At 39.3% G+C, this 24,492-nt stretch overlaps 1 protein-coding gene and 1 non-coding gene across 4 annotated transcripts in view; both read right to left on the bottom strand.

Annotated features, from left to right (window-relative positions):
- LOC117970691 (transportin-2) overlaps positions 1-24,492 on the bottom strand; it is a 124,803-nt gene that overhangs the window by 31,039 nt on the left and 69,272 nt on the right. For 2 of the 3 annotated variants that reach the window (XM_059007248.1, XM_059007249.1), the window contains exons 13-18: positions 14,782-14,934; positions 12,090-12,315; positions 6,521-6,692; positions 5,783-5,869; positions 3,260-3,367; positions 2,433-2,597 (exon numbers count right to left, since the gene is read on the bottom strand). In XM_059007248.1, coding sequence (XP_058863231.1) covers positions 2,433-2,597; positions 3,260-3,367; positions 5,783-5,869; positions 6,521-6,692; positions 12,090-12,315; positions 14,782-14,934 — 911 coding nt within the window. The remainder of the gene's footprint in view (positions 1-2,432; positions 2,598-3,259; positions 3,368-5,782; positions 5,870-6,520; positions 6,693-12,089; positions 12,316-14,781; positions 14,935-24,492) is intronic. The other variant, XM_059007250.1, reaches the window with a different exon arrangement.
- On the bottom strand, positions 5,954-6,024 carry LOC117970697 (small nucleolar RNA SNORD41). Its single transcript, XR_004662959.1, has one exon. It is a non-coding gene; the product is annotated as a small nucleolar RNA SNORD41 (small nucleolar RNA).

Below are 24,492 nucleotides of genomic sequence, written 5' to 3'. Positions count from 1 at the left end.
TGTGCCAAATGCCCAAAGACAGTCTGTGGTAAGTGGACTGCATATTTTGAAAATCACAGGATCTGTGTGACTTGTGCCAGCACTTAGACTTTGTAAACGATTGTAAATGAAGCCCATTCTATTCAAATGTTTATTTATTCATGTCATTTAGATTATCGTATGTCTGTATATAAACGCATAGCTTCGGTTGCGTACATGCGCTTTGTTATATAGGCAATATAAAACCAGTTTATTTAATTTCATACTTATTTAAATAGTTTCAGTTGTACAGTTTTGTATGTATGATATATCTGTATATACACAGACACACTTATTTTCAAATATTTGAGGTTGTGCGTTATGTAATATGTCTGTATATAAACACATTTCTGTTCAAATGTCTTTGTTTACAATGTTTCGGTGGTGTAGATGCTTTATATGACGTTCCTGAATAAAACTACGACATTCAATTGTTTGTCCTTTCATTAGAATATTCATATTTTTAATACGCTGGTCAAATTCACTGGTCATGGTTGTTCTAGGTATTATTATTATTATTATTTATTTCTTAGCAGACGCCCTTATCCAGGGCGACTTACAATTGTTACAAGATAACACATTATTTCACATTATACAGATAGTATGCCTATAAAACAGGCCATTCTAGTGTTAACCCTTTGCAGTCCATTTATTAAGTGCGTGTCAGGCGCGTCAGGTCCAATTTATTTTCACACGCGCAGTTAATTTTAGACGCGCTGTTTAAAAGTATTGTTTTTCCCCCACAGTCAAACTGGTTTAAAAGGCCCTGCATTTCAACAAAGCACTCAATAATCTCCAGCCCCGCCCCACCCTTTCGTTCACTATAGCTTTCACATATGCTAAGAAATAAATAATAATAATAATAATAATAAATAATAATAATAATAATGGTCGTACATACCGATCAATCATCTCCTGATCACTCGTTTTATCACCAAACTCCTAAATAATGAGATCCAAGTCATTTTATTACTATAACATCTCAAAAAAAGCTCTGCAAATGTCCGTGATATTCTCTGTGCGCTAGCTTGCCAGCTTGTTTCCTTATGGCCACTGTTATCTGATGTCAGGGGCAAGTATGACTATTCATGAGATACGCCCTTTTTTTTTTTTCGGCTTGTCTCGGCTCCTGTTGCTCCCACTCAGCCATTGAATGGTTTTCTCGGCTTTTTCCAGAGAAAAAACGACTAGAAACCCGTTTTTTGCATCTTTTTGATGTCGGACAGGGTCCGACATTGGACCCGATAGGAATAATTGCAAGCTGACTGTTACTGAATCAGCGCACAGAGAATATCACGGACAATTGCAGAGCTTTTTTGAGATGTTATAGTAATAAAATAATGACTTGGATCGCATTATTGAGGCGTTTGGTGATAAAACGAGTGATCCGGAGATGATTGAACGGTATGTACGACTTATTATTATTATTATTATTTATTTATTAGCATATGTGAAAGCTATAGCGAACGAAAGGGGGGGGGGCTGGAGATGCCTAGTGAGTGCTTTGTTGATATGCAGGGCCCTTTAACCCTTTGCAGTCCATTTATTAAGTGCGCGTCAGGCGCGTCAGGTCCAATTTATTTTCACACGCGCAGTTAATTTTAGACGCGCTGTTTAAAATGTATTTTTTTCCACAGTCAAACAGGTTTAAATGGCCCTGCATATCAACAAAGCACTCACTAGGCTTCTCCAGCCCCGCCACACCCTTTCTTTCGCCATCGCTTTCATCTATGTAAGAAATAAATAATAATAAAAATAATAGTCGTACATACCGATCAATCATCTCCGGATCACTCGTTTTATCACCAAACTCCTCAATATTGCGATCAAAGTCATTATTTTATTACTATAACATCTGAAAAAAGCTCTGCAAATGTCCATGATAGTCTCTGTGCGCTGACGCACTCAGCCAGCTTGTTTACTATGACCGCCCCGTTATCTGATACCAGGGCCATATATGACTATTCATGAGATATGCCTCCCCGCCTCCCCCCCCCCCCCCCCCGACTTGTTTCGGCTCCTGTCGCTCCCACTCGGCAATTGAATGGTTTTCTCGGCTTTTTCCGGAGAAAAAACGACTAGAAACCCGTTTTTTGCGTTGCTATAATGATGTCGGACCCAGTCCGACAAAGGACCTGAGAGGAATAATTGCAATGTCGGACCCAGTCCGACAATGGACCGCAAAGGGTTAAACCCATTTGACTGTGAAAAAAAACACTTTTAAAACAGCACATCTAAAATTAACTGCGCGTGTGAAAATAAAAATTGGACCTGACGCACACTTAATAAAATGGACTGCAAAGGGTTTAAAAAAAAAAAAAATTATAAAAAATACCACACCACGCCCACACTTGCATGCAAAACACCACACCCTCACCACTCTGATGGGAACATAGAAAGAGGTCAGACATCACCTGTACCTGCATGCACTGGAACAACAGGGTCATGATGTTGCTGCGAGCCACCAGCTGATCCACGTGGCTCCCCAGGCCTTCCGCCAGCCCACTCAGCAGATCAAGGGCCACAATCATGAAATCCTTGTCAGGGGCCTCATACTGGTCAGGGTGCTGGCTATACATCTGAAAACACAGTGGGGGGGGGGGGGGAAGAGGAGAGAGAAAGAGGAGGCTGTGAAGATTAACTGCATCATCCATTGCTATTAAACACAACACAGAAATACTAAGAGAAACTGAATAGTCTTTCTCAATGTCTTGAACAGTTCAAATGTTTGTCATTGAATTAAGTTACATCATTTCAAGAACCATTTGTGTAGACTAGAGAGTAGCTGTGTAGTGCTTTTGCTCCTGTATCACCAGGCAACACAACCCGAGTTCCATAATGTGTTGAATGTAAGGAAGTATAACTTCTACAGAGTGATGGGAGACTTGGTCAAGAACAGACTTAGTGGATTTTATGCACTGAAGCACTACTATTAGGGATGTTTGATTATTTTCTTAATTTTCAACTGTAGGATACATTCATGCTAAAACATTTCATTTACATATTGGAAAATTCTGTAACGCAAAAAAACAAAACAAAAAATGCCTCCATTACATTGCAGTTTATGATGCACTACAACATTAATGAGGATGAGACAAAATACAGAACGTTTACATATGTTAAAGACTGAATAAATATTGAATAAACAACCGCTACACATTTAATACTTGGAAAACATTTAACACACCAAAACTATTAGTAGACCCTTTTCCAATCAATAACTAAATTAAAAGGCACTCACCATGGCCTGAGCCAGGGTCTTCTGCACCAGGGTGACACAGCGCTGATACACAGGCTCACAGTAGGGCAGGAACCCACTCTGCAAGGCTGTGGCAACAGAAGATAGACACTGCAAAACAGATTGAGACACACACACAAACAGAGGGTTATTAGTCAGCAAGCACCTTTCACAGACACAGGAAGAAGGTCAATGTGTTAGTTATTAAATGCAATCCAAGGGTAGAAAAAAAGATCTTGGAAGCACTACAGAATGCTTTTCCCTGTGAAACCCCAGGTGGATGGGACAAGTTGCCCGATCGTTCCCAACATTTAATAGTATCAGCTGTCACTGGAAGAGAACCCCTACCAATGCTTATATACCAAGGGCTGGAAATAAGCCTCCCACTGCACAGCAGTTTCCCCCATTTTAGTATGCTTGGTAAGCCCCATTGTATAGGTAACATGCTCAGGTGTGTCCAATTAAACTCATAGTAAAACCAGGGCTGCGTTCAATTGGCAGAGCGCACTGCCGTGGCGCTACGCAACATAAGTAAGTTAGCTCTTACTGAACAGTGTGTTAGGAAGAGAGAACTTTCAAGATGGCGGAAAACACAGCACTAGCGTTGTTTTTGGATGAATTTATTAAAGATGCAGAAAATCTGCTGTTTAATGCCTCTATTGCACTTGCATCGAGAGCCAACACCATGGCTTTAGCGGCAGTGAATTCAAACACATGCAAGAGTCCTGTACGGATTGAAAACTATGTGGAGAGCACTGTTCCTCAGTACTGTGATTGTTCCATATTGCATGTTTTATTTACAGGTGGCTACAGTTCAGTTTACACTTGCAATTAGATGTTTCTATTGTATGCAAGTATTGTTGCCCAGTAAAATACAATAAACTTCCCAAAAACATAAACAATTTAACAATTATTCAGCCCAATAACATTTTTTATACAGCAAACAAACTTCCCAAAATTATTTCTTCAACGATTCTTTGAATACATCTGTGAATGACTTCAGCAGTTAGCTTATTTATTTTGTAACCTTCTGCATATCTGAGTTCCTGCATCTGCCTTTTCTGTTCTTTTGCAAAGTCTTAAAGTACTACTGTGTTTTTTTCTCTCCAATATGATTGACTTATAGTACATATATCATTTTTTATAATGTGCTCTTGATTAGCTAGAAATTTTAACACTGCAAAGTTACCTAATTTTAATATAGTTCTTATTCTAACGTCCCCTTTCTGCCACAAATAAAAACGGATAAATACCAAAACTATTTAAAAAAAAGAACAGCGTTATATAGTTCACCTTCAACACTGCCCTATTTGTCCATTAATTTCTTTTTAAATGCAGTTATATTATAGAATATTCGTTAATGTAAGGCAGACCAAACAAACAAGCTGAGCGTGTTTCTAATGTTGCATGTGGTGCTGCAGATTCACTTCATTTAAAAGGAAAAATACTCCATTTATTTATTATTTTACAAAGAATGCATACAGATATGTTGGGTAAAAAGTCCAATATGTGTAGAAATTACACCAGTCGCCGCACTGGTCTTGTACCTCCGCCATTTTGAAACACTCACGAGTAAGCTGAGAGAGTGAGGGGATAGATTTGGTCAATTATAACACTCAAACCCCTTACAGACAAACTTTGTAGACTGATAATGTATGTTATTAGTGCTTCTGTTTTTCGGGTTTTATTAATTGTATTTTTCTATGCTTTTTAGCTATTGCGTTATGTAAATCCTTTTTTTTTTTCGGTGCTTTCGTTTTTGATATACTGGATGAAATTAGTGTTTTCGGTTACTTTCCAAAATGCTTGAGCATTTTTTTTTTTCTGTCAAAATATGTATAGTACCAACGACAGTACTTGCACAGTTAAGTTGTACCTCCATTGCTGTCTTCCACAACGAAATCCCTACGGTCACATTCTTCTGGGGTTTTTGTGTCTAGGCATTTTTGTACATTTCGCCACAATTCCGTTTTAAATCCTCAGTGTCTTAACTGTAACACAGCTTGAAATTCCGCTATCAAGCCTCCATCCTGATTGTAATCTCATTTAAAATCCCGCAAGTGGTGTCTCCAGTAGAAATGTAGGAATGTGCCGACACTCAGTAGCTGGGGCGGGTTTAAAGTATTGAGAACGAATCAATGATAGATGCAAGTCAGGAAGGCGGGACGTTGCCCAGCAGCACTGGGAAATGTATTTCATATTTTTGTAGTAAGTTTTATTTTTTAATGGGAATAGGGTAGTCAACATGAATTGATTAACCATTTCCACAGTTTTTCCAGTGTTTTCCAGTGTTTATTGGCTATCCACAGATTTCATTTATTTATTTATTGTATTGGGGTGTTTTTATCTGGTTTTATCGGTTAAAACTGAAAATCAGAAGCCCTAATTATTATTAACTATCATGAGACATGGACAAATGCATAGTAATATACTTCCTCCTTTTTCACAAATGTAGGATAAGCTAAATACTTAACTTGTAACATGTTTTCTCCCCCCCCCCCCCCCCATCTATAGTTCATCCCTCACCTCTAACAGAGGGAAAAGATCTTTATCCTCATCCTTCAGCTCATTCCATTTCTGAATCAGAGGGGGCATCAGCTTCTGTATGTACTCCTGTAAAGGGGGGTTAAAAAGGGGGATATCAGAATAGCTACATAGACAAAGATACACAGGAGGATTCATGAAAATAACAGGTCTCTGGATCAGACAGTATGAATACAAACAGCATCACAGTACAGTCATGTTTTCATGGTGTGCATCATATCCAGAGTTTGTAAATGCACCAGTAATCTAACAGGCCAATTTCTTTTTTTTTTTTTTCTTTTTTAAACAGTAGGATAAATGCAGAGTGCGAGATAAAACTAACATAAAAAGCAGTTTCTTCTGAGTCTTTTTGGATTAAGGGATGTAAAGCAAATGGATTTAGAATTTATAGAATCATTATTTTGCACAGTATTTAAAGTGCTACAGCCATTTACAAATTGCATTTACATTTAATCCTTTACAGCCTTATAATAACAACAACAAAGTTTACAAACGAGAGGAGGCCATTCAGCCCATCTTCCTTGTTAGGTTGTTAGTAGCTTATTGATCCCAGAATCTCATCAAGCAGCTTCTTGAAAGATCCCAGGGTGTCCGCTTCAACAACATTACAGAGTTGGTTCCAGACCCTCACAATTCTCAGTGTAAAAAAGTGCCTTCTATTTTCTGTTCTGAATGCCCCTTTATGTAATCTCCATTTGTGTCTAGCGTGTGCGGACTCACCGGCTGGTTGAGGTGGTGCCCCACAGAGTCTGCCAGTGTGCCAATGGCGTCATACAGGATGAGCAGGTTCTTGTGCTGGTACTTCCCGAAGGCAAACACCAGCGTGTCCAAGATATAGCTCAGGTAGGGAACCAGCTCTGTGCAGGCCTCCTCTTCCAGTGTTGCAAAGGCACTGCGCATGGGGGGGGGAGAAGAAAAGAGAGCAAGAGCAAGAGTAAATACAGGTCGAGAAAAAAACTTAGTGAACCCCAATGATAATTATGGAAATTCCATAGTTTTACAATGATAGCCTTCTTGAATCAATTTTTCTTAAATATCCAGTAGGGTTTATATTAACCAATTCCATGTCTTTTGAAACAAAATGATATATGAATTAGACAAAACTATGAGTAATTAAGATTCAGGGTATGTGAAAAAGTAAGTGAACCCCTGGTTATTAGCTCAGTTAAGGGGATAACTTGAATCAGGTGTTTAACCCTTTGCAGTCCATTTATTAAGTGCGTGTCAGGCGCATCAGGTCCAATTTATTTTAACACGTGCAGTTAATTTTAGACGCGCTGTTTAAAAGTATTTTTTTCCCCCACAGTCAAACGGGTTTAAAAGGCCCTGCATATCAACAAAGCACTCAATAATCTCCAGCCCCGCCCCACCCTTTCGTTCGCTATAGCTTTCACATATGCTAATAAATAAATAATAATAATAATTAGTAATAGTCGTACATACCGATCAATCATCTCCCGATCACTCGTTTTATCACCAAATGCCTCAATAATGCGATCCAAGTCATTATTTTACTACTATAACATCTGAAAAAAGCACTGCAAATGCCTGATATTCTCCGAGCGCTGATGCAGTAGCAGCCAGTTTGTTTCCTTATGGCCGCCGTTATCTGATGCCAGGGGCAAGTATGACTATTCATGAGATACGCCCTTTTTTTCCGGCTTGTCACGGCTCCTGTCGCTCCCACTCATCCATTGAATGGTTTTCTCTGCTTTTTCCGGAGAAAAAACGACTAGAAACCCGTTTTTTGCATCTTTTTGATGATGTCGGACCGGGTCCGACATTGGACCGTATAGGAATAATTGCAATGTCGGACCAGGTCCGACATAGGACCGCAAAGGGTTAAATAATTAGGTAGATCTTCAGGGGTGAGTTTGGGAGGCCCCACCCTATATAAAAGATCAGCAACTTTGTGAGTTTGATCTTCCCCATACAGGTGTGTGGAAACACGTCATGCCACAAATCAAAAGAAATCTCTGAGGATCTCAGAAAAACAGTTACTTATGCTCAGTCTAGAAAGGGTTACAAAACCATTTAAGGATTTGTGGCTCCACCAATTCACTGTCAGACAGATGGTCTACAAATTGAGAAAGTTCAAGACCACAGTCACTCTTCCCAGGAGCGGTCATCCTACCAAAATCTCTCCAAGAACAAACCGGAAAATCAAAGAAGTCAAAGAACCCCAGAGTAACATCAGCAGGCCACTCTCGCCTTGGCTAATGTAAGTGTTCATGACAACTATCAGAAAAAGACTGAACAAGAATAGTGTTCATGGAAGGATAGCCAGGAGGAAACCGCTGCTCTCTAAAAAGAACATTGCTGCCCATTCTGAAGTTTGCCAAAGAGCACATAGATGATCCACAAGACTTCTGGAACAATGTTCTCTGGACAGAAGAGTCAAAGGTAGAACTTTTTGGCCTCACTGAGAAACATTGTTTGGCGAAAACCAGCATTTGAACAGAAGAACCTCATCCCAACCGTCAAGCATGGTAGTGGGAGTGTGATGATTTGGGGCTGCTTTGCTGTCTCAGGACCTGGATGACTTGCCACCAGTGACACAACCACGAATTCCGCATTGTATCAGAAGATTCTAGAGGAGAATGTCAAGCCATCCGTCCGTGAGCTGAAGCTGAAGCTGAACCGAAAGTGGGTCATGTAGCAAGACAATGATCCTAAAAACATAAAGCAGATCTACAAAAGAATGGCTGCAGAAGAAGAAATTCTGCGTTTTAGAATGGCCTAGTCAAACTCCAGACCTAAACCCCATCGAAATGTTGTGGCAGGACCTGAAGCGAGCTGTCCATGCAAGGAAGCCCTCAAATGTCAGAGTTGAAGCAGTTCTGTAAGGAGGAATGGGCCAAAATTCCTCAAAACTGATGTCTGGGGGGGCTCCCGAGTGGCGCATCCAGTAAAAGCACTCGCTAGAGTGGAGGATGCGCTCTATAGCCTGGACGTCGCCGGTTCGAGTCCAGGCTATTCCACAGCCGACCGTGGACGGGAGCTCCGAGGGGGCCAGCGCTCAAATGGCCGAGCGTCGTCCGGGGGGAGGGAGGGTTAGGTCGGCCAGGGTGTCCACGGCTCACCGCGCACCAGTGACCCCTGTAGTCTGGCCGGGCGCCTGTGGGCTTGCCTGTAAGCTGCCCACAGCTGCGTTGTCCTCCGTCGCTGTAGCTCTGAGGCGGCTGCACGGTGAGTTCGCAGTGTGTAAAGAAGCGGGCGGCTGACGGCACACGCTTCGGAGGACAGCGTGTGTTCATCTTCGCCCCTCCCAAGTCAGCGCAGGGGTGGTAGCGGTGAGCTGAGCCTAAAAATAATAGGGCATTTCAAATTGGGGAGAAAATAATAAAAACTGATTGGCAACGACTAAATTAATTAAAAAAAAAAAAAAACGATGTCTGACCAACAGTTACAAGAACCGCTTAGTTGAAGCCATTGCTGCTCAAGGGGGTGCCACCAGCTACTGAATCTAAAGGTTCACGTACTTTTTCACACATGGATATTGAATGTTGAATCATTTGTGGATAAATAAATGATGAAAAAGTATAAATGTGTGTCATTTGTTTAAAATCAGGTTATCTTTATTATTAGGACTTGGATTAAGATCTAATAACATTTTAGGTTTGAAATGTGAAAATCCTAAGGGGTTCACAAACTTTCTCAGCACTGTACAAACTCTAGCTTTCCAAGTGTAAAACGTTTAGATTTTGTCAAATACATAAGTAATGTTACAACAGTAGCATGTTTAATTTTATTAAGCATTTTCCATGCACACTTAAGGTTGCACAAATGTAGTCTCATAGCCTCAATGTTGCAGTGAACCAGAAATTTTTAGATAACTGACAATCCATTTGCCAATAATGTGGACACTGCTCTGGCATTTTGCAGGGTCAATAACCCGATTGGACAGACCCAGACGGCTCAAATGCAGCTGTTCAGAGGCCAGACCCAGAACCGCAGGCTTAATGGGTCAGGATTCCATAAGGTCCCCCACACCTGACTGAACAGGTCACGGCCGCTCGGTACCTGCATCAGGGCTGAAAACCAATTAGGGGCTACTAAGAGCACCTTGGCCTGGTCCTGCCTGTTTTTCTCCAGACACAGCAGGAGCATGGCGAGTGGTGGGAAGGTATAAAACAGCTGCCCCAGCTCCTATCGACAGTGGGTCGATTCCTGGGAGGGAAGGATCTATATCTGCTCTCCCGAATCTCTCCCAAATGAGGCTCACAAAGAGAGCTCTCCTGAGAGGAGGTCTGCCACCCAGTTTGTCAACAGTAGTGAGAGGAGGTTCTCTCCACAGCAAGCGCTTGTGGGCCACACAATGGAGACTGGCAGACCTGAGGCCACCCTGGTGGTTTATGTATGCCACCACTGTTGTGTTGTCCGTACGGACAAGCACGTCTCCCGCGTCCATGGTGATGACCTCCCTTCTGGTGACACTGCCCAGCTCTACGCCGAGGCGTAAATGGGCAGGCTGTTTCCACCAAGAGTGCTTTTAAACAGTGACGAGACACTGTCAATAGGCGGTCGCAGTTCAATGCAGGCTGAAAAACCGTGTTGAACCAAGCCTGCAGAGGGCACATGCGCAGGAGACCCAAAAGGTAGGGTCTGAGACGCTGCTGCCATCAAGCCCAGAAGTTTCTGGAACTTCACTACTTTGAGTGCTCTGTTGAGCTGAAACAGCTCTAAACTGGCAGCTATTCTCTGCACTTGAGTCCAAACACACTGCTAGATAGGAGGATCTGATTTGGGTAACACCACACAAATATACATGTATATACTGATTACACTATTTTGTACGGGTAGGATAGTCTATACAGGCAGTACAGAGGGATCTGCAGACTGCATTTGATATTGTACAGCAAAAACAATTTCAAGATAGATTACTGAATGTATCCAAGACACAAACAATGCTGTTCTGTTCTAATAGGAGGAAGATTAGAAATCTGTCCTAGGTTATTGTTACATTGCATGGAGAGATTAACAGGAGTTTCTTCTATAAATACTTAGGCATAGGGATTGCTTACGTTCAACTATCGTATTAATAAATTTACTTCAAAATTAGGACCTAAATTCGGTTTCCTTTAAGAATAAGGTTTTTTTCTCTGTCTAGCAGACTAAAGTTAGTGACTAATTGACACATGTATATTATCTGACACATGTATATTATTGACACAAATTGACACATGTATATTATCTGAATGTTCTGGTGTAGAGGATTAACGCTAGTAGTCCCAAGGGTTCCCACACGTTTGGGAGAACCATCTTTCACCCATCAGCTCCCAAACACATGGAACTCTTACTCATTTTTGTTTCATCTAGAATGGATTATTGTAATGCACTTTTTTCTGGTGTCCCAAAACGTGTGGTATCCCGCTTGCAGCTTGTTCAGAATACCACCGCTAGAATTCTGACTATACATGAACATATTACCCCTGTTTTGGCCTCTTTACACTGGCTCCCTGTGCAATATAGAATGGTTTTATGATTTTGCTGTTAACTTACAAGGCCCTGAATGGATTAGCATTCATTTATTTGCAGGAGTTACTGACCCCCAAACCGCACTCTGAGATCACAAGATGTGGGGCTGCTGGTTATTCCTAGGGTCAACAATCAACACAGGCGGCAGGGCTTTTTCTTGTAGAGCTCCGAAATTATGGAATGCTCTGCCTTTGTTTGTTAGGGAAGATGGGACCGTTACAGTTTTCAACTGAAAAGACTAAAATACACTTATAAAATGGCTTTCTTATCTTAGTGGGTTTTAATGTATGGGTTTTAATGCTTTTGTATTGTGTACACTGTTATTTAAAATGGACCGATTGTGGCAGGCATTGTATGTGTGACACGCTATACAAATGTATTGTGGTTTGTTCTTTTTCTGCTACGTACTGTACAGTCCTTTGCGATACTTTTGTACAAAAAGCGTTTCATAAATGCAATAAAAATAAACAAATACTTACAGTATGAAGATGGAATGTGACACTCCTTTTCTGGCTATAAAGATCGTATTTGGGAATTGCTTAGAGCCTCTTGCCATTGTTTTTTTTCTTTAGTCCACATTAGAGATCACGTGATCATCACGTATTTATGTTGTTCTGTAGGGTGCGGACTAAGTTTGAAGCATACATGTATTTATTGTGTTGCTTGCATTTGTAATTGTTTTATTGTCTAACAGGACCCCCTTGTAAATGAGGCCTCGGTCTCAATTGGTAAATCTTCTGTATAAAAACACATTAAAAAGCCTGCTCCCTCTTGACCTCACCCCCTTATCAGGGTTCCCTTTCGCACTGACCTGCACGCTGCCTCCTGCACTCTCTTGTTGCCATCCAGGATCCTCTTGAGCAGCTCGGTCATCAGGGGCTTGAGGTAACTGTCCGGGGGCTGGCTGACCACCCAGTGAGCGTAGCGGCTGAGGGTCCAGCACGCGATGGAGCGCACCAGGGCCTTCTTATCAGAGAGACACTGGATCAGGTGAGGGATCAGCTCCGGCAGGAAGGGCACCATGCCCTGCATACAGCCTGCAACAGTCAGAGAATATAAGGAGACAACTGCTTTAACCACCAGCCAACCAAGACAACAATGCCTTCTTAGGCAGAGATGAATTAGCCAAATACATTTAATCCTAAAACAGGGATGGAAATAAGACTTATTGCACAGCAGTCTCACCCATTCAAGGTTTTAATACAAACTAGAAGCTAGATTAGCCCCAGAGTGTAGGTAACAAGCTGAGGTGCATCTTACTAAACTTATAGTAACACCAGGAATGAATCAAACTGCTATGCAATGGAAGCCTTAAATCAAGTGCTTTCTTGAAGCATTTGATCAGCACATAGGAGGCATTACAATCTTACTGACCATCCATATCTATCTCAAACCTCAAGTCACTATCATTCAAGTCCAAGTCAGATTCATGAGTCCTTGACTTCAAATCTGAAGTCCGAGTCCTTGAAACAAACAAATCAAATTTTCATTAAAACTAGTGGTGGTAGTAGTGGGGGAAACAGTTTACCTAGCAGAGGTGTCCGATATATATTGCACAAATAAATACAAAAATGATTGTAAATCTTTTCTACAATCACGATTATTTTTTTTCATTCATTTGTGTTTTCAGTAAACTCAATTAAGGTAATCAATGTTCTATTGTTTGCAGTGCAAACAAATTATATTCCAGAGATTCTGGGAGCTAAACAAAATCAAATTATGCATTTTTCAAGAATGCAGTTTAAACAATGTATTTCTATAGTGCTTAAACTTAGAACACGGTTTAAAGTAGCAAAGAGAAAAGGCTCCTTAAAAGCCACAATTACTTATAATTTACTTTGCTATGCCGACATTAGTTATTCCTTATAAGCAATGCAAAAGAGAAAAAAGAAATCTCTGTCTGCGATGGTTGTAGTTGGAGTTGTAGCTGGACTGGGGGTGTGTTCACACTACAACCTAACTCGCTTCCACTTTCTTATTCTTACTAGGACTGGCTGCAAAGACAACCTGGCTAACCAGTGATTGGATAATGTTTTGTTGCTGTGTTTTTATTGTGCACAGTTCCCTAGTAACTGAAGATATATTCTGAGAGATGTAGTTGGTGGAAGCAGGACTCTAAAAAAGGTAAAATTTCTTGTGTAATAGAAAATAAAAAAAAATAACTCATCATTAATATCTCCGCGTCATGAAGCCAGAACGTCTGAATCCGAGTCAAAGTCACATAAGGTCGAGTTGGAGTAGAGTCTTTTGTGGCTGTGACTCGAGTCCGAGTAGAGTCTTACAAGTCTGATATTGATATATCTCAATATTGATGAATTTAGAAATACTCAAATAAACCTTTATTCCCTTAACTGGACTGCAGTTCCATTGCTACCCATTTACATGTTTTCTCCGGATAGCCAACACCCTCAGAATCAAAGTATCAACACCATAGTTCAGGATTCGAATGTCTAGATACTTGTTCATCATTGTGGTGTGCTTTGCACTAGTATTACTTGCATGGCCCCACCCCCCACCCCTGCACAGATGACAATTTATGCTTCACATGCGGTTATAAAAAGAAACTAGTTGAAAGCAACTTTACAGCTTCCAAGGAATTATTGTGAAATGTAAGCATTTTGATTGGTTGCCATTCATTTGACCTTAAGCAGAGGCCAAAAGGTCACAATCAATTCTTGAATAAAGCATATATGGGTTCCTATGTGTTCCATAGTAACCATGACACTATCTGCACTCTAAGGAGTTATGAGCTAGTTTTACATTTGACCTTAAGAGGTCAAAGGTCATCAATATCAAGGTTAATGGAACATACGTTAATTCCCATAGGCCTCCACTACTCAAGTTTTTGTTCAATGGTGTTCATTTTATGCACAGCATATGCAACTAGAGCAATGCTGAAATTTGATTGGCCCACGTCAGCCATGTTTTTTTACTGTAGCAACTTCATTTTGGCAAACTTTAAAAGAACTATACTTGGATCATGTATGCCAAATTTTGCTTTGCTCAGATTTGCAGTTTTGGAGAAGAAATTAGTGTGTTAATTAGGTTATCCAACATGGCCGCCATACCACTGAACCAATCAGCTTCATTTCGAGCACCATGCATCTTGGACAACCCCTAAACACATATACCAAGTTTCAGAACTCTGCGATAAGTGGTTTCTGACAACATGTTTGTAAATAATCCAAAATTTGTCGTAAAAGCCAATATGGCTGCCAAACCACATGACCAATCGCGTTCATTTCAGCTGTGGACATTAGTTCCCCTTGGCATCTACAACTATGAAATTTCAAGTGTTTTCATGCAACAGTTTTCATTTTATGCAGCTTTCTTGGCGGAAATAATAATCATCATCATCATCATCATCTTAACAATAGGCTTGGAAGCCTAATACAATAACAGTCAAGCACAGAAATAACAGCCCGTCAGTTGAGGTCCACCAATGACTAAATTCTCTCACGTGACGTGCTTAACATGCTATAACCAGACAAAGGGACACTCACCCTCCGCGATGGCCCCCAGCACCAGGATGCCCGATTCCTTGATGACCCATTCAGGGTGAAAGAGCAGCTCCTTGAGCAGGGGGAGCAGGTGAGGCAGGAGCTCGTCCCGAAACACATTGGCCAGGACGTCCAGCGCTGCTGCTGAACACTTACCTGCACGGAGAGAGGGAGACACAGTCTGGCAAGGGTACAGCAAACAAACGTACAACACATGTATACACTAGCCCTGCTTCCAGCCCTGGGAGTCAGAACTACAGCCAATAATCAAATAAGTGGTTGCGAAGGCAACCCCGGGTTCTGTTGTATTGAACATTTCAATAAATGGCACAGAGCAAGTCGATAACGGCACACGTTTTTATGTTTGATTTTTATTTGATAATTACTGTTTACTGATTATTATTGTTATCGTTATTAGCAGCGTTTCTGTTTTCATTGTTAAAAAAAAAAAAAAGTTTCTCTCTATTGAATATGGGTATATAGTACACAGGAGCATAAAGGGTTCATGAAAAACACAGTTTAGGTAATTTATTTGTGTTTTATTCATCATATGTTAACATTTTATAGCAATTACAGGTTTGAAAATATTATTTTCAAAATCTGGCATCTGGGAAGGGGTTTTTACATCTGGAGTTGAAGTGGTTAAGTGTATAGTAAATGAAGACGACATTATATGTGCATTATTTTATTTTTTTTGCAAGTTGAGTTTATTCATCATGTGACTTCACCCGTATGTCTGCAAAGACACAACGTACAAAGTAAAGACCAGGTGGCACGTCAGTACTCAGTGAAAGCCGGTTCTCGCGGGTTGCTGTATTTTACAAATGTACTGGACCTGGTAGCCACCAATTCCTTCATTTTGTACAAGGAATGCACCGGGGAAAATATCAGTAGGAGAGATTCAATCTTGAAGCTAGCCACAGAGTTTTGACAAACATTTCGAACAGAAAACTGCAACGCAGCAGGCAAATGCTGCTCAACCTGGATTCAGTGCTGCACCCAGTGACACACACAAGAGTAAACAATGCCAGGTAGCTAAAAGAAACTTCTGATACCTGCCCAGTGTGAAACAGCAGTATGTGATAAATGCACAGACAAGGTGAGAAGCGTTACATCTGTGTGGATTGTGCTCGGAGGGTGCTACTTTGAAGTGCAAAAAGGTTAACCTGAAAGTGCAATCAGGTTACATAATGGGAATTCACTTATTGTCTGTTACTTTTATATAAAAAATAATAAAAAAAAAAAAACACTTAATTTCATTTTTACAGTTTTGTATGTACTTGTTTACACACTAGTTTATTTTGAAATGTTTATTTGATTATAGTTGTTCAAAGTAGTGCTTTACATGTGGGAAGTTAAGAAAATAAACCCTTTTATGTTTAATTGTTCATTTAAATACGGCGTTTCGGCTGTGCAGATGTATGCTATGACATGCTTGAATAAAACTTTTGAGTTGTATCCGATAGTTTGCCTTTTTAATTTTAATATTGATGTTTTAGGTAGGAGTATAACCGCAGCGGTTCTCGTGTTAAAAGAAACTCGCCATGGTTTAATGTGTGGGACAAATACATATGATATTCGGAGGACAGCGTGTGTTCATCTTCGCCCTCCCGAGTCAGCGCCGGGGTGGTAGCGGTGAGCCGACCGTAATAATAAATAATTGGCCATTCCAAACCGGGAGAAAATAATAAATAATTGGCAACGACTAAATTTAAAAAAAAACAAAAAAATGACATGTTAATAGTTTATATTTATCAATTAACAAAAATCAAAGTGAGTGAACAGAAGAAAAATCTACATCAAATCAATATTTAGTGTGACCACCCTTTGCCTTCAAAACAGCATCAATTCTTCTAGGTACACTTGCACACAGTTTTTGAAGGAACTCGGCAGGTAGGTTGGCCCAGACATCTTGGAGAACTAACCACAGTTCTTCTGTGGATTTAGGCAGCCTCAGTTGCTTCTCTCTCTCTTCATGTAATCCCAGACAGACTCGATGATGTTGAGATCAGGGCTCTGTGGGGGCCATACCATCACTTCCAGGACTCCTTGTTCTTCTTTACGCTGAAGATAGTTCTTAATGACTTTCGCTGTATGTTTGGGGTCGTTGTCATGCTGCAGAATAAATTTGGGGCCAATCAGATGCCTCCCTGATGGTATTGCATGATGGATAAGTATCTGCCTGTACTTCTCAGCATTGAGGAGACCATTAATTCTGACCAAATCCCCAACTCCATTTGCAGAAATGCAGCCCCAAACTTGCAAGGAACCTCCACCATGCTTCACTGTTGCCTGCAGACACTCATTCGTGTACCGCTCTCCAGCCCTTCGGCAAACAAACTGCCTTCTGCTACAGCCAAATATTTCAAATTTTGACTCATCAGTCCAGAGCACCTGCTGCCATTTTTCTGCACCCCAGTTCCTGTGTTTTCGTGCATAGTTGAGTCGCTTGGCCTTTTCCACGTCGGAGGTATGGCTTTTTGGCCGCAAGTCTTCCATGAAGGCCACTTCTGACCAGACTTCTCCGGACAGTAGATGGGTGTACCAGGGTCCCACTGTTTTCTGCCAATTCTGAGCTGATGGCACTGCTGGACATCTTCCGATTGCGAAGGGAAGTAAACATGATGCGTCTTTCATCTGCTGCAGTTAGTTTCCTTGGCCGACCACTGGGTCTACGGTCCTCAACGTTGCCCGTTTCTTTGTGCTTCTTCAAAAGAGCTTGGACACCACATCTGGAAACCCCTATCTGCCTTGAAATTTCTGCCTGGGAGAGACCTTGCTGATGCAGTATAACTACCTTGTGTCTTGTTGCTGTGCTCAGTCTTGCCATGGTGTATGACTTTTGACAGTAAACTGTCTTCAGCAACCTCACCTTGTTAGCTGAGTTTGGCTGTTCCTCACCCAGTTTTATTCCTCCTACACAGCTGTTTGTTTCAGTTAATGATTGTGTTTCAACCTACATATTGAATTGATGATCATTAGCACCTGTTTGGTATAATTGTTTAATCACACACCTGACTATATGCCTACAAAATCCCTGACTTTGTGCAAGTGTACCTAGAAGAATTGATGCTGTTTTGAAGGCAAAGGGTGGTCACTCACTTTGCATTTAGTTAATTGATAAATATAATCTATTAACATGTCTATTTTTGAAAGCATTCTTACTTTACAGCATTTTTTCACACCTGCCTAAAACTTTTGCACAGTACTGTACATCTTCTCTCCCCGAGTTACAAACTGCAAAATAACATCAAAGCAGGTTGGTTCGTAGATTTCTGGTCCTTTTAAAATACCGGATCTGTTTTCTAACCAGATTTGAGGATCTTAAATGCTAATATGTTTGAGAGACTTCAAACTGACTTACCTAAATAGAAAACAGATGTGGCTGTTAGTTAAATCAAAGATGGGGGTCTCAGTGCTATCTGGCGGATAATGAAAATGGATTGTTGCAAGGTATGTTTACACTTACGTGAATGAAGGATTTTGTGAATTCCTACATTTCGGAACAATGATCATCATAATACATGAAAAGTAGCTCCAGAATCTTAAATTAATTAAATGTGATTATACTAAATTAGTGAAAGTTTAGAAGACAGATATATTGCATGAAGCCATTCAAACTTTTACAAGTATATATATATATATATATATATATAGCAACGGGAGTGAAGTTGGTTCGGAGGATTGATACCAGAGACAGTGATGCTGACTTATCACTCAGCGATGATGAAGAGGATGTGGTGCTAAGAACAATACAAACAGAAGAGCATGCAGCTACTTTACAGGTAAGCCAGCTGCAAACATGAAGCTGTTTGGATTGAAATGGCAGTGCTGTGACAAAAATACTATCAAAACACAGCACTGGGTACAGGCAATGCGGCAGCCAGATCCATCACAATGCCTGCGCAAAGTAGCTGTGTACACGCATTTGTGACTATCCCTCCAACACAAGGGAAGAAGAGACCGTAAAAAAAAAGGTACAGGGTCTGCTACGAAAATTAAAACAAAAGACAAGAAAAATGTGCAGTGGTTGCGAAGGCAACCCTAGGTTCTGTTGTATTGAACCAGTGTTCGCGCCATTGCCCCCCTGAAATAAAAAATGCCCCGCTGAAATTCTCTTAATGCGCCCGTGTGTCCCCCTTCCCAGACCAGACGCAATACCAATACGCAGTAAATGAATGCATTTTGTATTACCATGACATGTGTGACGACAGGCTAATCTTTTTTACTTGTTTGTTTACACTTGCGTTTTCATAATTAAACTCTGTGTTTTATTCTCCAGTCCAGTAGAATGCACTCACACACCCTCCCTGGTTACAGTCAGTTTCACAGTAAAGCCTGGGCGACATCAGGCTTGTTAACAACATGGCCCAGCGCAAATAGTATCCCTGTTAAACCCAACCATTACTTCTGGAAAAATAAGTAATCAGCTTCGGCATTGACTTTTGAAATGCAGACTATTATATTTGTGCTTAAAAATACTGTGTGCAGTAGATTTGCAAAACGAAAACCGCATCATTGACTAAAGAAAAAAAAAAAATAGCCTAAGGTAATATATACAGCGTATGTGATTTTATACATCACTGTATATTCATCTTGCATTGAGAAAACACCACTGGAATCGGAATAAAGGAAATTATTATGTAAATACAGTTCACGTGCAGTCATGGTTTTGGTAAGTAGCATTTTCAAAACCAGATCATTATGTGCAGTATTAAAAAAAAGTTAAATATAGCAAATCCACAAAACCAACGAAATATATTGTATATTTGACATTTTATTTTTAGTGTTCTGTGTAACACGGGCCATCGTTTAACTTTGAAAAAATTAAATCCAGTACCTGAAGCAGATATACGCGTTTATCATATCAACAACACCAACGTGTGTTGCAAAAATAAAGCAACAATTGTTTTGAAAACTGTCCAAAATATTTACTTGGCGGCCAAGAATGAAATGTAAACAAAAAAAATGAATTTTTATATGGAAATTGTCAAAATAAAGGGGAAGCTGGAAGGTAAGAATTTACCCGTCAGGACAATGGCATTTAAATACTACTACTATTAAACTGTATAGTAATGTGGTTTCTTCTTGCAGTTTTCAAACTGGGGTACGTGAGAAAAATTCTGAAACGGCAGACAACGCATTTTATTTAGTACCACTTGCCAATCTATTGCAAACTTTGATCATGTAATCAACGTTTAATCGCTAACACCAGACTGACGAGCTGTGACAGAGCGTTCAGTGCACACACGACTAATTTACATATTAAATATGTACGTTTTAAATAAGCCCTGTTTAAATGTAATATAAAACGGTTGGTCTGTCTGGGATAAAAAAAAAAATACATATTTTAGAAAATTAAAAGCCTAGTCTAACTCATTTTATTTCCTGTGTGCGTCCGTGCCTGCAAATCGATATTTATTAAAGTTTATTGTAACTTAAGCACTACATTTCAAAATACAGAATGTATGGCTAATCAGAAACCAAAGCATTGCCATGCGGTCTAGTATTGCCATGCGTTACGTCTGGTGTGAGAGTTAAGAGTTTTTAGATTTTAATCAAGTGAAAAAATATGGATTGTTGGCTCAATACTAGAACATTACTAGCAAAGGGTGATCAAGACGAAATACCATCAGAGATTAAAAACGCCACAAATGTCTTGCGACTGAAGCTCTCTCCATTTCCCTGCCATCATCAGTGAGTTGTGTGATAACAAGCATTGACATTCATCACATACTAGGTAAGCGTTTTATTATTGTTTTTTAATTAGCATCAGTACTGTACGTTTTAAATCACCAAGAATTTAAAAATGCCAATAATATGTTTTCGTAATGAGGTCAGCTGTAAAGATGCGTGGACAGTGAACTTTTTTGCCTTTTCTGTAATTCTATTATCAATAAATACATGATTGCCATTTGCTACCATGGAATAGTCCTATGTTATTTCTGAGTGATTTGGGCTAGCACGGAGGCTTCGTTGATTTTAATTAATTAATATTAAAATGATGTTTCCAACAACTAGAAACCTGTCTGAGGGACTATTTTTAGCCAAAAGTAAATATAATATATATTTTTTATGATACTGTAACCTTTATAAATTGTACCCATCACACACTGCAAGGCTTGTGCGTTTTGTTGTATCATGTTATTGTACAGACCTTTTTTCTGTTTTCATTTTATGACTATCACAGTGGGCGACATTTTTTGGAAAGGGGTACGCAGCTTAAAAAGATTGAAAACCCCTGTTCTAATGTGATTTGGTAGAATTAATATCCTCTACTCAGTGATACACCAGCATCACTGTGACACATTTCCCAATATTGTCCACAAAAGTGACAGTGAGTATTGTCGAGACACCTTGGTTATATCTACAGCTTTACAGTTTTATTTTTTATTCAGAAAGAAAAGGTCCGTAAACTCTGCTGGCATATTTAAAAACAAACAAAAATAAGAAATGGTGGTTGGGTCTGAATCAAACGTATTGACCCCCTCACTGAAGAAAATGTCCCCCTAAAATTTTGAGAGGGGGCCACATTGACCCGGAGTCTAAGTCCTGGAGCAAACACTGATTGAACATTTCAATAAATGGCACAGAGCAAGTCGATAAATGGCACACGTTTTGATGTTTGATTTTTATTTGATAATTACTGTTTATTGATTATTATTGTTGTCGCTATTGGCAGCATTTTTGATTGTTAAAAAAAAAAAAACTTGTTTTTATCTCTATATTGAATATGGGTATGTAGTACACAGGAGCATAAAGGGTTAATGAAAAACACAGTTTAGGTAATTTATTTGTGTTTTATTCATCATATGTTAACATTTTATAACAATTACAGGTTTGAAAACATTATAAAAACTAATTAAAATAATGTACAGTGCATGGTTCATATAAAAATGTGGAGATTTCAGGAAAACATTTAAAATTCTCAACTGTAAATCATATCTACAGTTATGAAGATTGAAAGCTTTTATTTAAACAAGGTGAATTAATTCACAACTTGTGTTATAAATAGGGCTTCTATTTTTTGGTTTTTATTAATTTCATTTTTCTGTGCTTATTTTTAACTATTTGAGCTACATGTAAACTTTTTCCCCAGAGCTTTCGCTTTTTTATATACTTTATGAAAATATTCTTTTGGTTACTTTCATTTTTTTTCTGTCACAAATGTATAGTAACTTGACAATACTTGCATACTTTTTTCAAATTGTACCTTCTTTCCTTTGTCTTCCACAACGAAATCCTTATGGTCACGGGTATATTCTTCTGGGTATTTTGTGTGTTTAGGCATTTTTTTTTACATTGCCACAATTTGCAATTCTGTTTTAAATTCCACAAGCATGTAAAATACTCCAGATCGAACTGGAATATAGCTTTAAATCTCACGAGAAAGAACAATCTTCCGCTTCTCGTAATCTTGTTTTAAATCTTGAATGCGTGTTGCAATCCTCCAACAAAAATGTAGGAATTTGCTGCCACTAAGTAGTTGGGGTCGGTTTAAAGTATTCAGAATGAATCAATGCGAGGAAAGTCAGGAAGGAGGGACATTGCCCAACTGCACTGCACAAAGTTTGTTTGCAGGTTATTTATTTTTTCATGGGGAAAGGGGTCGGTCGGTCAAGTCAACGTAAATTGAGTAACCATTCAGTGTTTTTCTGGTGTTTATTGGATATAAAAAGTTTTTTTTTGTTTTTGTATCAGGGGTGTTTTATCAGTTAAAACCAAAAACCTGAAGCCCTAGTTATAACATGGTTCCTGCAGCTCTCAGCTGAGCAAATTTAAGACCTTTTAAGACCAATCTTTAGAAAATTTAAGACCCATTTTCACATCAAGTATACCAAATGTAAATACTAAAATTGTGACTAGTTCAAATACCATCTAACAATTATTTATTCAAGCTGTATGAATTGTAAAATAATCAAACATTTTGATGCTAGTACAATACATACAGTACCAATACAACGATAACCATTGATGACAAGGGTTATTGTTCAATCTTTCTTTAAATCAACAGAGCAGCAGTTCATTCCAGCTGAACAACAAACAATTATATATTTATGAAATCTTAAGACATTAAGAGCTGTCAAAGCTGAAAAAAACAGCACTCACTTGACCTGCTTTCTGACACGTTATAAGCATTAAATTAAATATAGTTTGACACTATATATATATATATATATATATATATATATATATATATATAGAATCCTGGAGATAACAGTTTGAACCATTAGCATTGTTTAGCCAGCAGTATCAATCGAATTTAATCTTAAAAAAAAAAAAAAAAAAATAGTCCATTGCATTTCTTACTACTTTTTTTTCTATACATTTGGAATCACTCATTGTTTTTTTACAACAAAGAGAGGCTCGAACGAGTGGTATTTGTGGAACTAATCCGTTTGTTTATTCAGCAACACACATAGGCTACAGCTAGTAGCGATTCATTTTATGTTTTTATTTTTTTGTTTGGCAGACTTACACAAGGTTACGTACATAGTAAACTAAGAAGAATAAAAAAAAAAAAAAAAAAAAATTAATTATGGTGCACAAACTGATTCTGACAGCGTAAAGCAGCTCTCTAGAAAGTACACACCATCTGGATCATAGATATATAGCTATGGTCTGGAGGATGTAACTGACGCCATTTTGGCTCACACAGAGTTCTTATCATGCACTAAGTAAGCGGGGATTTGGATCCAACATGGTACATACAGTCTTCAGTTTCATAACACTCAACGAGTTGAGAGACAACCCGGTTTCCTTGTTACAACGAACAAATCAGCCGCTCGATAGGCTGGTAACTCGACTCCTGTGCGCCACGCAGCTTGTTCATAGGGGACTCTGATCCGATTCCCATCGTTCACCTAAAGCCAGGTTTACATTACAAGATGTTTTCAAATCGGGAGACGCAGCGCCACGCACACATACCGATTACGCTACGATTTCTCACTGTAGATCGGGGGATTACAAGCTACACACACTATTCGAGATATGTTGTCGCGGACTGCGCCTATTTTCATTGCAGAATCGTAGACATCATTCGGGAGAATCATGGACTCAAGCGAGGAGGCGATCACTGTTGTCTGTGCACTGTTTTGCACATATAAAAGAAGAAAACGCAGAGAAGATCCATTTGGACGCACAATTGGCTTATGTAGATTATGCTATTAATACTTCTCTGATATGAAAAACATTAAATACTAGAAAAATATTCTCATTAATTTTTTTTTTTTTTTTTTTTATTTGCTTCCAAACTGGTTTCATTATGACGGTGCACAAGAAATGGCTTTAAGAATTCAAGATTCTTTAAAATCAATTTCTGCCTGGAAGTGAGGTCTTTTGCCCCACTCCCACTGTGACGAGGTTTCAGCAGCTTTCTGCGTGTGTTTGGACTTCTACCACTGACCAAAAATAATTATAAATACATATTACAGTATCATTATTCAGATCTATATAATTGAAAGCATACAGTAATGCATTTTGAATATGCAAGTACTATGTGTGTATAATAGGACCGTGGATATTGCTAATGTCATACTCCGCAAATTCCAGCATGAGAACTTATACTTCAGGGACATATACTGCACATATGTTCAATATTGAGATAAAAAAGGTTATAACAGTTATAACATTAGGCTATAGCAATGTCAATATTTATTTCATTGACGTCTGTGCTCTGAACCAACGAGTCGAGCTGCATCCAAAATAATAAAA

This window comes from Acipenser ruthenus, chromosome 34 (genome assembly GCF_902713425.1).
Source record: "Acipenser ruthenus chromosome 34, fAciRut3.2 maternal haplotype, whole genome shotgun sequence".
In the NCBI taxonomy this organism is placed as follows: domain Eukaryota; kingdom Metazoa; phylum Chordata; class Actinopteri; order Acipenseriformes; family Acipenseridae; genus Acipenser; species Acipenser ruthenus.
The sequence above is the reverse complement of the archived record's forward strand: the minus strand, read 5'-3'. Positions and strand labels throughout refer to the sequence as shown.